This window comes from Rattus norvegicus, chromosome 10 (assembly GCF_021556685.1).
Source record: "Rattus norvegicus strain SHRSP/BbbUtx chromosome 10, alternate assembly SHRSP_T2T, whole genome shotgun sequence".
NCBI classification, from domain to species: Eukaryota; Metazoa; Chordata; class Mammalia; order Rodentia; family Muridae; genus Rattus; species Rattus norvegicus.
In genome coordinates this window covers 32,930,306-32,945,924 of record NC_141543.1, presented here as the reverse complement: position 1 = coordinate 32,945,924, position 15,619 = coordinate 32,930,306, and the positions used below count along the sequence as shown (strand labels likewise).

The following is a 15,619-nucleotide window of genomic DNA, read 5'->3' as shown; positions in this document are numbered from 1 at the left end:
ATATATACAAAGAACTCAAGAAGTTAGACTCCAGAGAGCCAAATAACCCTATTAAAAATGGAGTACAGAGCTAGACAAAGAATTCTCAACTAAGGAATACTGACTAACTGAGAAGCATCTAAAGAAATGTTCAACATCCGTACTCATCAGGGAAATGCAAATCAAGGCAACCCTGAGATTCCACCTCACACCAGTCAGAATGGCTAAGATCAAAAATTCAGTTGACAACAGATACTGGTCCTTACCAGCATCTGAAGATGGAGATATGGAGAAAGAGGAACACTCCTCCATTGTTGGTGGGATTGCAAACTGGTACAACTATTCTGGAAATCAGTCTGGTGGTTTTTCAGAAAATTGGACATAGTACTACCTGAGGATCCAGCTATACTACTCCTGGGCATATACCCAAAAGATGCTCCAGCATATAACAAGGACACAAGCTACACTGTGTTCATAGCCGCCTTATTTATAAGAGCCATATGTTGGAAAGAACTCAGATGCCCTTCAACAGAGGATTGGATACAGAAAATGTGGTACATCTACACAATGAGGTCCTACTCAGCTATTAAAAACAATGACTGCAAGAAATTCATAGGCAAATGGATGGAACTAGAAAATATCATCCTGAGTGAAAAAGAACATACATGGTATGCACTTTATGATAATTGGATATTAGCCCAAAAGTTTGGAATACCTAAGAAAAAAATTCATAGATCATATGAAGCCCAAGAAGAAGGAAGACCAAAATGTGGGTGCTTCTTTCCTTCTTAGAAGAGAGAACAAATATTCATGGAAGGAAATACAAGGACAAAGAGTGGAGCAGGGGCTGAAAAAAAGTCATCCAAAGAGTGCCCCAACTAGGGATACATCCCATATGCAGCTATCAAACCCAGTTGCTATTGCTAATGCCAAAAAGTGCTTGCTGACAGGAGCCAGATATGGGTGTCTCCTGAGAGGCTCTGCCAGAGCCTTACTAATACGGATGAGGATGGTTGCAGCTAACCATTGGACTGAACAAGTGGACACCAATGGGGAAGTTAAAAAAAGACTGAAAGAGCTGAAGGGGTTTACAACCCCATAGGAAGAACAACAATATCCACCAACCAGACCCCACCAGAGCTCCCAGGGAATAAACCACCAACCAATGAGTACATATAAAGGGACCCATGACTCCAGCCACAAATGTAGCAGAGGATGGCATTGTCCAGTATCGATAGGAGGAAAAGCCATTGGTCCTGTGAAGGCTTGTTTCCCCAATGTAGGGGAATGCCAGGGCATTGAGGTTGGAATGAGTGGGTAGGAATGGGAGCATCCTCAAGGAAACAGGGGGAGGGAGGAGGGGACATGGGTGAGGGAGGAAAGAGATAACATTTGAAATGTAAATACATAAAATATCCAAGAAAATTAAAATTAAAAAAGGAAAAAAATAAAATGACCCATAGTTTGTTTCATTCAAGATTAATGATGACGAGGGTTATCTCTGAAGATACATTTCAGGGATAGACCATGACTACCTAGCAAGCACATATCCTCTTGCAAATGAGCAAATGGACAGAAGAGGAGAAAAATAAAAGATTTGAACACAAGTTTGTAATTTTTGAGATTGTAACATAATCACAGAAAATTGTCAATGTTTAAAGATTATTTTGTGTTTGGGTGAATGACTAGATGCTCTATTTCCTAGATATTGTCAATCTAACTTGCCACAATCTCAAAAACAGGAATAGTCAAAGCTTTGTTGCGAATAAACCCTGCTTTCTAAGAAAAACAGACAAAGCTCAAAAATATATTTTCCTGTTTCAAACATTAGAACTGCAAGGTAAAAAAAAATGTGGATATATTCATAGAAAACACCAAATAGCTAATTTTACCTATTAAAGTCCTACTTCCTAATATTCCCATTAACAAAAGAAAATGCAAAAAAATCTTGAATTTTATATAACTATTAATGTTTCCCATTTTCATGGAAATTGAAAAACTCTAAACCAGTAACAAAATGAAAAAAGAATAAATATATTGCACCTCTTTAAAAATAAAATTTTGAGTAAATATCATACTTGAGAATGTTTCGTAATATATGAGTGCCTACATCCATTGACAGATACCTTTTCCTAGAGTCAAACAGCCTGAGGTGTTAAATGTCAGTGATGCCCTTATTATCTTGTGGCTATGGACAAGTTAATAATTCAAAATTTAGTTCAGACATCTGTAAAATGAGAAATTATTTCTATCACTTATTAGGTTAACTGTGCTTTTTACTTTAGCTAAAATAAAATAAACATTTTTTCTATACAATCTAAGCAGTCAGTGAAATCCCAAAAACTGGGTGTAGAGATATTCAAAATCTCGAATTATAATTTTGGTTACTAAATTATGAACTTATATATATAATGTACTTTAGGTACCTCAGCATTTATACATATATATCTACACACACACACACCACACACACACACACACACACACACACACACACACATATATCACATGTGTTGATACAAAAGTCATTAATCTTCAACTTATGTATATCTATGAATACATATAAAACCTTCTTATAAAAACCAGGAACTCACTTATAAATTGTAATACTTTTAGAAAATAAATTAGGGATACTTTTCACAGAATATACATGAACCTAAAAGGTGAATTCTATATAGTAGAGGAAGACTTAACTCTAAGGTAAAATCTCCTTCAATAGCTACTGTCAATTCTAACCAATAAGGTGCCCTTCAGTTAGCACTGAATGAATATTTTCCGAAAGGCTACAATGTCAGTGCTTTCTCTGTGCGTGAACAAATTCAGCCCTCACTGGTTGCACATCTGGGTATAGCCAGGCCTCTGCTGAGCGCATCATCGGTACTTGCAAAGTCTGGCCCTCCAATCTCTAGTTTTCCTCTCTGGCTCACTCGTGTATCCCTTTCCTAAGCTATACATTGATCCACCTTCAAAACTTCATTAATTTAATTGTTGCTATTGTGTTAGGAGGAAATTTATTTCATCTTCAATTGCCTGAGAATTGCTTTATAGTGAAGACCTCTTGGCAGGGAAATGGACACTGGGTGCCAACTTAGCGAGCAAGGAAATGAGAGCTGGCAATAGAAACGCCTGAAGCACATTAACAAAACTGTCATCAAAAACCAACAGGCAAACACCTCTCCAGACTTATCCACATAGACGGCACAGCCCATTTATCCCCTTGAGTAACGTACAACATGATAAAGTAATATTATGCAGTAATTATTTGGCAAGTAAGATTCATAGCTGGAAACATCATATGGATTTTTTGTTTTATATCTTTTGAAATTCAAAAATATTAATGTTTTCTGCTTTAACATTCAGTTTTAGTGCATGTTTACACCACCCAAAATGTGATAATTTTATAAAAACTCAGATATGAGTCAAGGTAATATTGATATTTAATACAGTTCTCTCTTTTGCATATTTTGCATATCATTATTAATAAAGGAGACAAACACATTAAGTGCTCCTTTATTTTTTTAGCTAATCACTTCCCATAATTGTAAGCTTCCCTAAAATAGATACAACAGATTTCTTTTTTAATTATAGGTAATGAGTAACAGGTAAATGATCATTACGTTCATATATTTCCACATCATGCAAATTACAGAAAGAATGCAGGATAACCCCCATAGAACAAACAACAATATCAACCAACCAGACCCCCCCCCCCAGAGCTCCCAGGGACTAAACCATCAACCAAAGAGTACACATGGAGGGACCCATGGCTCTAGCCGCATATGTAGCAGAGGATGGCATTGTCTGGCATCAATGGGAGGGGAGGCTATTGGTCCTGTAGAGCGTAGAGAGATGTTGGGCAGTGAGGTGAGAGTGGGTGTACCTGTGGGGGAGCACCCTCATAGAGGCAGGGGATGGAGATGGGATGGGGATGCTACACAGGGGAAACTGGGAAGAGGGATAACACTTGAAATGTAAATAAATAAAATAACCAACTTTAAAAAGGAAGAAATACAAACACCAGTTTGCCTTGGCGACAGTGATGTTACATATTTTTTGTTACTATAATTGTAAATTACGAAATTAAAATGCACATAAATGCAAATTAAAATGTCCTAGGAAATGAAAATGCACAGTATACTACTATCAAATAACCAAGAGCATTGTATTGTGAATAAGAACAAGAATTAAAATGTAATAAGCCCAAATAAAAACAATTTTAAGAATTAACAAGAAAACTTTTTTTTCATATTCTAAAATTGTTTACCCACAATAGGCTTTTAAAATTAAGTGAGAAAGGCCTTTAAATACAGAAAAACATGGCTCAGGAACAGTGTTTTTCCTTACTTGCTTGAAGAGAAAAAAAATGCTATTCTTCACACCAGTAATTCTAAAAGGCATCTTTTGATTTCCAATATTTAATGGCTGTCACTTGCACTTAATGAGTAGAAGCAAGAAGTGCTGTTGAACGCTCTACGGTACATGCAGCAGCCCTCTGTAATAGAGTGGTAATTGACCCCAAGTACCAGCAGTGCCACAGTTCAGATAGTTTGAGTGAGTCCAAAATAAGAAAGCACCCTTGTTAAAACGAATCCTCCCTCAAAGTGTTTTTTTTCTCATTTATGCTCTTGAAGGGATTCTGTCATTGTGCAATGGGTTAGGAGAAAATAAAACATATATGATGCATTTCTAAATCATGACATTGAAGAAGGCCCCCCATCTGCTTTCTGTACAATGTAAGCCCATATTCACATCTTTAATTCACCTCCCATTCAAGCAAAGCCTTGCTGAGTATCCAGTAAGAGAAATTACAGATGATGTACTCAGAGAGAGAGAGAGAGAGAGAGAGAGAGAGAGAGAGAGAGAGAGAGAGAGAGAGAGCGCTGAAGGAAATAGATCTTAAAATCAGAATTATTAAATTGAATGGCTGTTCAAAAACATATGAAAATTTTAAAAATCTGAGGCTTATGATGAATTGCAGTTAGATCATGTAAGAAAGAAGGGGAAAGTAGAAGGAAACAGAGCATCTTGATAATAATGAAGGAAATGTAAGAGTGTGGTGGTTTCACGCAGTGCCTCCCCACAGTTTAACTTCGTGAAAAGAGTTTAAAGCTGTCAAAAGTTAAGTCAGCAACATCGGTGGCAATTATTCATCATAAATTAGAAACCTTTATGATCACTTGATTGATATTGCTGAAGCGTCACAGTAAAATTAGACATGTCACTGACTGATACTCATTATCAATGAAAGAAATTAATCATACAATCAGCTTCCTCAACAACTTGAGATCTTAGACAAATCTTTATATATCTCTGGATAAAGTACCTGACTGAAGGAATCACTTGTTTAAAACTGAGGTGTTTTAAAACTAGGACAAGAAATGATAGATACATCTTATAAATCACTGGATCATCTTATCCATCCATTAATTTCTTACACACACACACACACACACACACATACACACACGACAATGATGATGACCACCACCACCACCACCACCACCACCACACCACTGCCACCACCTCAGAAGAATTAAAAACAAAACCATACAAAGAGTATCCTGACAGAAAGCAAAGGATCAAATAGTTAGACTTCCCTATGCTAAAAGTACACTCTAAATGAGATGCTAAGATTGAGAGATGAGAAGGTGATTTTTTGCTGCCTGTGTGACCTTGAAAAAGCCACCCTTCATCTCTGCACTTCAGGTTTGTCTTCTCATAAATAAGTTGATTGTACTGATCTCAGCCTTTATAGGATGTTTGCTAATGAGATAATGAGAAATAACACAATGACTGCAGAAGAGCCCAATAAACAGTAGCTGTAATTATCTTATCATATTAATGAGATGGTGATGATGATAGTGGTTGCTGAACACTGCACGGGTGGAGGAGGAGAAAGAGAATGAGACAGTAGGGAAAAGACAAGATGGAAAGTAGAAGGATACAAAAGCTTGTGGATAAGAGCAAGAGGAATGCGGTAAGGAAAGAGAAAAGGTGGAGGAGAAAAGAAGTTGATGAAGAAGATGAATAATAAGAAGAAAGAGAGGAGGAAGAAAAAATCGGGGAAGCATGTAGAGAGGAAGTGTAGAAGAAGGAGGAAGAGAAAGCAGAAGAGAGTTCTTTGCCAATACTGAGTATAAGATTTTCTATGAAAAATCTATTTAGAGCTAGTCAAACATGTTAGCCTAGAGAGCTCCGAATGTATTCCACAACAGCCATGCTGGCTCCTCTGACTCATTAGATAATGTCTCTTCTGGTACAGAGAACATGAAAGTCTTAGGTAAAGAAATCTTTCAGCTTCTCGCTCTGTCCTTTATTGTTCTTTGAATCTTCTGCCTTCTGCCTCCTGAAGGCTATTTCTTCTCTAAGTGTACATGGTTACTTTTAAAGCAAATTTCTTCTCAAAAATGTAGTTGGTCTCCAACCACTAAAACATTCCTTATTGTGCTCTGTTAATACGTTCCTATTCTTGTGACTGAGAGACAGCTCTCACAGCTTCTTTAAAGTGATTCCAAAACATGGAACCTGAGGGACCACTTGTTTCTCATTCAAACTCTCATGAGCATCAGCTTCTAAGACATTAGCTGAAGGCTCTTAAGTCAATAGTCAATTACTTCTTGGCTGCACCTTAGCCACCCATCATTCTCTCTTCTCAGCTCTTTTCCTGTTTTCTGCCACATAAACTCCAGTGCTCACAAGGCCTCCACTTTTAGCTACCTTTTAACTTCTTTTTAATTTTCTCCTCATACAGTAATATGTCCCACTTACATAACACAGTGTTCAAGTCTATGCTCAAGTCTTCTTTCTCTGTTATAGTCTTCCATTTTTTCAATTACCTCCTAGTTACCCCCACTTGAAGGCTACAAACATATAGAAAACTCAAAAGCAGCATTGCTCAAACCAAACACACCAGCAGTTAATATGTCATCCTTCCAACCTCCACTGCCATTCTGCCCTTCTCTACAGAGATAAATGACACCATCGAAGTCTTGGGGTTCATCTAAAGTGTACCGTTCCTGATTTTAAGGTTGTGGGTTTTCTATCTCCTCCACTGCCATCATATCTTAATTCGCCAATGCTCCTTAGCCTTTGTACTTAGCTTTCTTGTTTTTTCCTAGCCTTAGACGTTGCTCCACTTCTCTTCTCTCCCAGAATTTCAGAATCAACTTCTAGACTTGAGTCAGACTATATGATTCTGTTTAGAATTTTGCACGAGTCTTTACACTCTTTAGAAAGATAACAAGCTCTTTAGTAAGGCAGGCAGGCAGACAGACAGACAGGCAGGCAGATGGATGAACAGACAGACAGACAAGTATACAGACAGACAGGCAGGCAGATGGATGAACAGGCAGACAGACAGTCAGATAAATAGGCAGGCAGGCAGACAGACAGGCATATGAATGGGTGAACAGGCAGATAGACACACGGTCATAAATACACACACACACACACACACACACACACACACACACACACACACACACACCTCTATGATCTGATGATCACTGCCTCTGGCTACATTACCAACTCTTCACTCCTCTCCATAGAATCACAGCAGCATTTTTCAAGCGACCAACAAATGAATACCATTTCTTTCCCCCTTTGCATATTCTCGTCTATGTCAGCTTTATTTTCTGCTGGGAACACCCATCCACAGTTCTCTAACTTCCCTCTTGACATCATCTATGTGGTTCATCCTTGTTCTATATTTTTATAATGTTCTGTCCTCCTTCAAAGTACTTACAACTTGACACTGGGATTCAGTCTACATCATTTTAAATGGTGCATATCTTCAAGTCAAGCACGACTCTATGCTGTATTTCTCCACATAGGCATTACCAATTGTAGACACTAATAGCTAATTTCTGCTATGACAATGAATTCTTCTTTCAATGCGGGAAACCACATACTAGCAGAGACAGTATTATTTGTTTGATGTCATTCGTCAATATTATAGAAGCAGACAGGCAAACTGTGTAGCAAATAAGCCAACTTGACATACCAAATACCAAATGAGCTTCGAAATTGAGCGGCAAAGACTGAGAGAAGACAGAGACCACTAGGCACCCGCTTGACTGCTCACCAGCATGTGAAAGAAAAGATAAGATGTAGGCTAAGAAAGCACAAGAATCTGAGGCATAGTTGAAGGTTAGTGGACACTTAAATATACATAAAGTTACATGAGGTCAGGGCGATACCCTTTGTTGCTCTGCCCATCAGGCCTGACACACATCTTGCTAAATAACTGTTCCTTGAATGGAATTTTAAGCTGTGCAGCTGGTGATACAAGAAACATCTGTATATTTTTAAAGCATTACTTCTCTCCATTTGCCACTCCATAAAAAAAGGTAATTTTGTGAATGTGTTTACTAGAACTCTTTCCTGAAAAGTGAAATATTGCTTCAGTTGGTTGGCAAATGTGCCATTTCAAAAATGAAGACTCTGCCTCAAATGAAGAAAAAGCTATTTTGGTCCATAACTCTCACAGCCAAATTTGAATCATAAAATGCACTTTTCATCAAAGAATCTTAACAAAAAGATTCCTGCCAATTTAACCAAGACATCTAAAAATATTTCATTCTAGAGCCAAGCTTCCTGCTTAGCAGCGTTCTGACTGAGATCATGGTTTCCAGAGATCTTCCACTGGGTGACGGTCACTCATGTTGAGAACCTGTCCCACTGTCACCACCTTCAGAAAAGCTCAGAATCACATTCTGTCTAGGAATTTTGGACTTCTTTCGAATTTTCTTATCCTTCCAAGTTTTCCTAAAGTTTTTATGTATTCAACAATCACCATAACACGCTGTAACTAGAGGTATGTGTAACTTGTAGACGGTAGTCTCTTGACACTTATTCTGTACAGTTCAAGCAGGAAGAAATGGAGGAGACCTCATGAGGTACCCGACTATTAAAAATGGACACAGGGCAGCAGCAGGAATGGATGCTGGGTACACTAAATGCTTGCCTGGTTTTTACCCCTCATTAAGTTAGATGCAACTAATGTCATTTTTTAATCCTGGTGGTTATCTGAGATAGTAGGAAAATAAGTATACTCTCCTTTACCCCTAAGGAAATAAAGATCTTTTTGACTGTGAATAATCTCACTGTGGCCAAGAAATGGAGCTGGTACCTAATGCTCCTAATCCAGCTATGGATCTTTCTACAGGTATCATCTGTTTAAAAAAAATATCAATACACACCTGTATCACTGCAGTTCAAATATGTGAGTGGTCTGGGGGCTGTCCTTCTTTAAAGGCATATGGACAATAATAAAAGTTACAGAAACCACAGACAATAGTTCACAAGCCATAGTGAACAAACATGGGTATTAATCAACCCTGAAACTTCACTTAAGTAGGTAAAAAACATTCATTAGACAGTACATGTAATCAAACGTCCTAACCCTGGTAGGCCTTTGTGCACTATCCAATACACGTCCTATAGTAAGTTACCCATGGGGGCTCAACTCATCTGTTGCTTCCAAGCGCCTAACCATATTTTGAAGCAAGATAATAAGTATATGTGTTACAAAACTGTTTTTGGAGGGATAATTTTAGGTCAGTCAGACTGGCAGCCCAAAGTGTGTCTGGACAAATGCACAGTGTCAGCACTAAGCTAAGAAAGGAGTCTGGCTTGGGAATTTTCACACCTGCATCAGATCATTAATGCTACAGTGTTGTCCCATTTACAAGCTGACATTTATTTTTGCACTTTCGACATCCCATGACTTCTCTGCAAGAGTAAATAGCTCAAAGTGATTACACCCTGCCTCAGCCGGATCTCTATTTTGACTAGCAGGTCTTGGCATTGTGTCCACCTCTGGTACCACTCCAAAATGGTGCATACAGGGAAAAAGTGTCTGTGAAGTTCATGAAGAAAACGAAAGCTTTACCACTCTATGCCACGTAAGGATACAATACACTCAAGCCCTTCCCAACCTTTTGTTGTAACCTGGAGTCATTTTGTGAGCGTTGCTTTATCTCATAAATTTGTTTCTTATTTTCTATGAAATAGTTATTTTGTGATGTCTTCACAAAAAGCTGTTAGTAAAATAAAGTTTTATTGGGGAAAATGAGCAAAATATTTTTAAAAACAATGAGATATGAGTCTGACCAACCACAATGTAGAAAATACAAAACCTTAATTGATTTCTATATAACTTTGACATTAGAGATTCAATTTGGAGTCAAGTACTTGGGACTTGTAGAGGTACCCAGATTAGGGCACTTTCTATTTTTATGTTGAAGATCAAAATATGCAAACTTATGGCCAACTTCTAAAATCCCACAAAAGTAAATATTTGTATATCTGAGAAATTAACTTCTTAAGAAATACTTTTTCTATCTACACAGGGAAATTTCCTACTGTGTCTTTCTGAGTCATCCAATACTATGTATCTTTTGTGTTTGTGTATCATACAATCAAAACACTGCCAATTATTAGATTATAAAATTTCTGTTATTAAACCACTGCTGAGTTAATTGATTATCCCCCTCGAGTTTCTGTTAAGTGGTCAGAAGCTTATGGTGCCTTTAGATTGTTACTGCCCAGCATCTGTAGCTGATATGCTAGTTGCCACTTTGAATTCTGGGAATATAAGAACTTCTGTTAAATTGAGGTGAGAGCCAGGCTAAATCCTAATACTTCAAACTTCTTGAGTTAATTAGTATGCCCTAAATTTTATGTCCCAATGGCTGGTTTAGAAGTGTTTGTATAAAAGCTCACACACTTCATCTCCTTCTTTAATTATTTGTTCACTCTCAAGACAGGAAGACAGGAGGATACCATAGAACAATCTGAAATGTTCTGTGTGCTATCAGATTTGAAAGGAATACTGGATTTTTAAGGTTCCGTTTATCTAGAGAGACTTCTGAGAAAAGGAAAGAAAGAAGGAAAGAGGGAGGGAGAGAGGAATGGAGGAAGGGAGGGAGGGAGGGAAGGAGGGAGGGAGAGAGGGAGGGAGGGAGGGAAGGAAAGAGGAAGAGAGGGAGAGATGGGGGAGGGGAGAATTTACAGGAGAAATGTCCGTGAGTTAAGTGGGGGAATCTGGGACACTTGTCCTTGTCATGTATGTCCGCAGTGCTCCAACGTGGGCAGCAGGGGGCGCTCCTGCATGAAGCATAACCCCACCCCACCCCCTTCCAAAAAGTGCTTCCCTGTTGGAGAACACAGGTTCTTCCCACACCCCTGTCTCTTAGTGTTTATTCTTTTTCCAAAGACTGAATGTGGCTGTCAATAAATTGAATGTGCTTGGTACCCACGATGATTAGCGTCGTAGGAGCTGTAAGAAAGTACACTTGGTATGAAGCTTGCCTTTTTGGATAGAGACTGGTCAGCTTTTATTTTATCTCACTGGAATAGCAGAGGGGTTTAAAAGAGATGAGAAGTAGTGAGGGCAGGGCAGAGGTGTCAAATATCATCAAGTACAAGGAGGCAATTTCCTAAAGCAACAAGTGGGCATCAACATCCTAGGACTTACTGATTTGTCTCTCTGTGACAGTTTAGTTTGTAAGATAGACTTCCTGGTAAGGTATTTTCTTTTTCTCTTCCTTCCTTCCTTCCTTCCTTCCTTCCTTCCTTCCTTTCTTTCTTTCTTTCTTTCTTCCTTCCTTCCTTTCTTTCTTCCTTTCTTTCTTTCTTTTTGGTCACATTCACATCCTCCTTTACATGACTGATCCCCAAACCCAGAACTGAAACCTGACAAACTGAGGCATCCAAGAAGGTGTCAGAACCATAGCTTCTGCAGGGGGGAGGAGGGGCCTCCAGCATATTACTGTCTTTACACGTGAATGTGTGAGGTATTTTACTCGCTCTGTATTGGATCCAAATTGGAAAAAGTGCAAAAACAACAACAAAAACAAAAAGCAAACAAAAAAAAAAAAAAAACCAGGAGTTGTTCTGTAATTACACATAACATGAATTCCAGGACCATATACCCTCTTCCTGTCCCCACATTATACACATATTCAAGCTTACCCCACCCAACCCCCAGTGGCTGCACAACCCCCTCACAGTCCCCATTGCAGAGACATATCTGTGAGTATTAATACTCACCATATTGACTTCAGAAACCATATCGATGCTGGCGATATCAATGTTCATTCCTACTGCCACAGGGGGACCTGCAAACCAAGATGGTCAGCCATGTGACTTCTCAGAACTTAGTCATTCACACCTGAGTTGTCACTGGAAACTCTAAAGAACCCCCTCCCCCCTCATGCTCATTATATTCCTACATCTTTGCGATAGGAATGTGGGGGATACTCTTCTAGGAATATGCACACATGTGCTGGTCGGACAATGAAGCCAGCTGTGTCTACACATGTTGATGGCTCAGCTTGTGAATCCTACAACTCACAGCAACACAAGAGAGTTTTAGCCGGAGGGATTTGTTTATATTGCCTTGAAGCCCCCTCCTTCTTCTTTTCCCCACCCACTTCTGTGTGTAGGTTTTAACTCTTTGAGTTCCAATAAGAGTCTGAGCAAAATTAAATGGCCACACTAGCATATCTGGGGCTCCAGGGAGAAGTGCCCTTTTTTCCTCTGCTATCTTTATTCTCAATCCCCCAGACCCTCTTCTCCCCTGTACCATTCCCGGTTGAGGGCTGGATAGAATCCCGACGTAAGCCACTTTAAACCACGGCCAGAACTCTTCTAAAGTAGGTGGGCACTGAGAGTCGAGGCCACCTCTCAGCCAACCGCCTGCACATTGTGTCCTCAAAAGTACTCACATTATAAGACAGCCCCGGCCGGGCACACACCGTTAACTAAACTTAAGAGGCTTGTATCTCAAGAAACCTCAGACTGGGGACAAAGATATATCACAGTGAAGGAGAAGGAGAGCTGTTACCAAGTCTGATCACACTCTAAGGGGGTCTCTTGAAAGACCTCTCAAGTGCTGGAGAGAAACAAACTGGCTTAAGTTTGGATCTGTTTCTCAGCAAGGTAAAATAGGGAAACATTCCATACACCACATGCACCCACAACTAAGGGGCGGAAAGAGAGTGCACACAAAGCCCAAAAGACAGCTTAGGCTGGAGCTGGGCTGTTTCTTATTTGCCAAGCAATCCCATTACCTCCGAAATCTGGTCTCAGACGAATGTCATAGCCTTTCAACAGTCTGTCCACCGTCTCTTTAACCAGCGACATATTACTAGGGTCATTGACACTAAAGAAAAAAATGACAATAACCAGGAATGAATAAAGAAGACAGCACGGCATCTTCAACAGCCCTGCTCACAGAGAGGTATGCAGACAGAGCCCTGACAAGTGAGAAAGGAAAGCGACACTTACCTCTGAGCACAGACAGCGGCGATTATTAAGGGAAATGACCAAATCCCAAAGTAGCCCCTTTTCCGGACTCTCCACATCCCTTTAGTTTTTGGTGGGATTGAGGGATTCACTGAAGAGAGGAGATCCAACTTAGTCTGCCCAGTGCAGTAATTCTAATGTGGAGCGCATGCGCACGGCGTACCAAAACATCAAAGGGGCAGCGGCGGCTGCCGGGGACCGAGATTTCCTTGTTTAAAAAAATTAAAGGGGAAAAAGGAAAAGAAGCATATATATGTGTAATATGTACATGTTTGAATAATATTAAACTACTACCCCAGAAATGCATCCAGAGTAAAATCTTCGTTGTTTTCTTTTTTCTTTAAGACAAAAGCAACCAGAGCGTCTGGTAAGTTTCTGTTCTAGGATGTAGTTGCACCTCACGATGTGGTGGGGTTTTAGAGTGTGTGTGTGTGTGTGTGTGTGTGTGTGTGTGTGTGTGTCCTTAAATATTAAGAAGAAAAATAGGACTAGGTGTAAGGGAGGAAGATTGGTTTTTGAAACCCCACTCCTCCCGGTCTAAGCAGGTTGAAAGGGGCAAGGAGTTGAACTTTTATTTCCTGAAGAATAGCAATCCCCTGCCTGGGACAAGCGGAGGTGGTGGGGGTGGGGTGGGAGCGCTAGGAGTGGGGAGGGGAGCAGTGGGAACTGGAGTCCGAGGAGGAGAAAAAAAAAAAAAACCCAATGGGAGGAGTACTGAGCAGAGGTTGGATTTTGAACGAGGGGGGTGGGGAGTGAACTGTGAATATGAAAGAATCAGAATGGGTTTGAGAAGAAAGGGGAAGAATACAGGAATTCAAAGATGCTGGTTTTTCCTGGGAGTCAAGGGGCAAGCTTTTTCTTCACTACTCACAAGTGATTTCTTTCTCTTCCTCCTGCTCACACTTTGTCCCCTGTTCCCTGGGAAGAAAACCTCGGGGTCTTGGTTTCTGGCGCTGTGACGCTCCTGACCCGCTAGTACTGCTATTTATAGCAGGAGGGGGAGGGGGCGAGGGGAACAGTCAGGCAAGCAAAGGCTTCTCTGGGTTTGGGTCTGACTCTGCACTGGGAAATTATAAGTGGTCAGAATGAGGTGTGACTGAGGGACAATGGAGGTGGGGACGTGAGGGACAGAGGGTGACAGGCGTTCCAGCACAGGTGCGGGGTCAAAAGGCACCCAGCGCGAGGGCGGGTGGCGGGGTGGGATGCTCTCCTCTGGCCCCCCACGCCTTGCGGACGCACGCGCACGGCAGGCACACACACGCGCGCGCACACACACACACACACACACACACACACACTCACAGGCACGCACGCACGCGCGCGCGCTAACACACACACACACACACACACACACACACACACACACACACACACACACACACGAGACACACGTGCGATCACAGTCCTTGCCACCCACCACTCCTTACCTCACCAGCAGGAGCTCGCTGCCCACTACTGTGGCCCAACAGAGCTGCACCCCTGCCGCTCCTCTCTGGCCAGCTGAAGATGCACCTCTGTGTCCAAACCCAGTGGCTCACACAAGGCTGGCACAATGAAGGAACCCCGAAACCGTCTGAGCCACCGAACCACCAAACTACACACCACAATTTCCCCTCTTCCCTTCCTAGCCCACGGGAACCCAAGACTGCCCACTTCCCTCCTGCTTCAGGCTCAACACGGACACCAGATCGAGACTCATTTCATAGGAAAAATCATTTCCTCTGCTCGGGGCGCGCGGAGGGATGGGGGGCGGGGCGGGGCAGGGTGGGAGAAAAGGGGATGCCGAGAGCACGCGGACTGGGATGCCCTGGAGTCCTGTTCCCTGTTTTATCTAGGAGACGACAGGAAGGGAGCACCGCAGGTTCTTCAGCTACCAGGCACTCTTTGGTGAAGAGGTGGGAAAGCAGATCTCAACCCTGGGTCCTGGACCGCAGTATTTAACCTAAATCTACTACTGAGCCTTGTCATATACCGAGAGCGCCTACCATATTAAGAAAACCGTGCTTAAAGCAATATTAGCTCGAGGTTGACTCCTTGGTGACCCCATTTTATGGGTTTAGAAACTAGCACATCGAATCTGAGGAACATGTCCAAGGTCATTCCGGTGGAGAAGGATGAAAAGTGATTTGCGCTTTTAAAGCAGTGTTTCTAACCCTTAGACTAGACTACCTCAACTCTTAAGTTTCAGGACCTCAACCTCTGCTAGCTCCTTACCGCCACCCGGGGGACCTCCAAGAGCCCGCTGTGCCTGTGGTATGGAAAAGCTCACAGTTTACACAGGGCTGGTGGTCCAGCAGGTCTCTGGTGAGAGCAGCAAACTGATCCTCCA

The 15,619-nt window shown here is 41.2% G+C and overlaps 1 protein-coding gene across 3 annotated transcripts in view; it reads right to left on the bottom strand.

The window, feature by feature from the left end:
- The window catches only part of Gabrb2 (gamma-aminobutyric acid type A receptor subunit beta 2), a 236,651-nt gene extending 221,501 nt beyond the window's left edge, over positions 1-15,150 (bottom strand). The window contains exons 1-4 of one of the 3 annotated variants that reach the window (XM_087569943.1): positions 14,718-15,150; positions 13,273-13,498; positions 13,056-13,147; positions 12,034-12,101 (exon numbers count right to left, since the gene is read on the bottom strand). In XM_087569943.1, coding sequence (XP_087426069.1) covers positions 12,034-12,101; positions 13,056-13,147; positions 13,273-13,349 — 237 coding nt within the window. In that variant the 5' untranslated portion in view covers positions 13,350-13,498; positions 14,718-15,150. 3 annotated transcript variants of the gene reach the window in all.
- Positions 15,151-15,619: the final 469 nt, after the last annotated feature.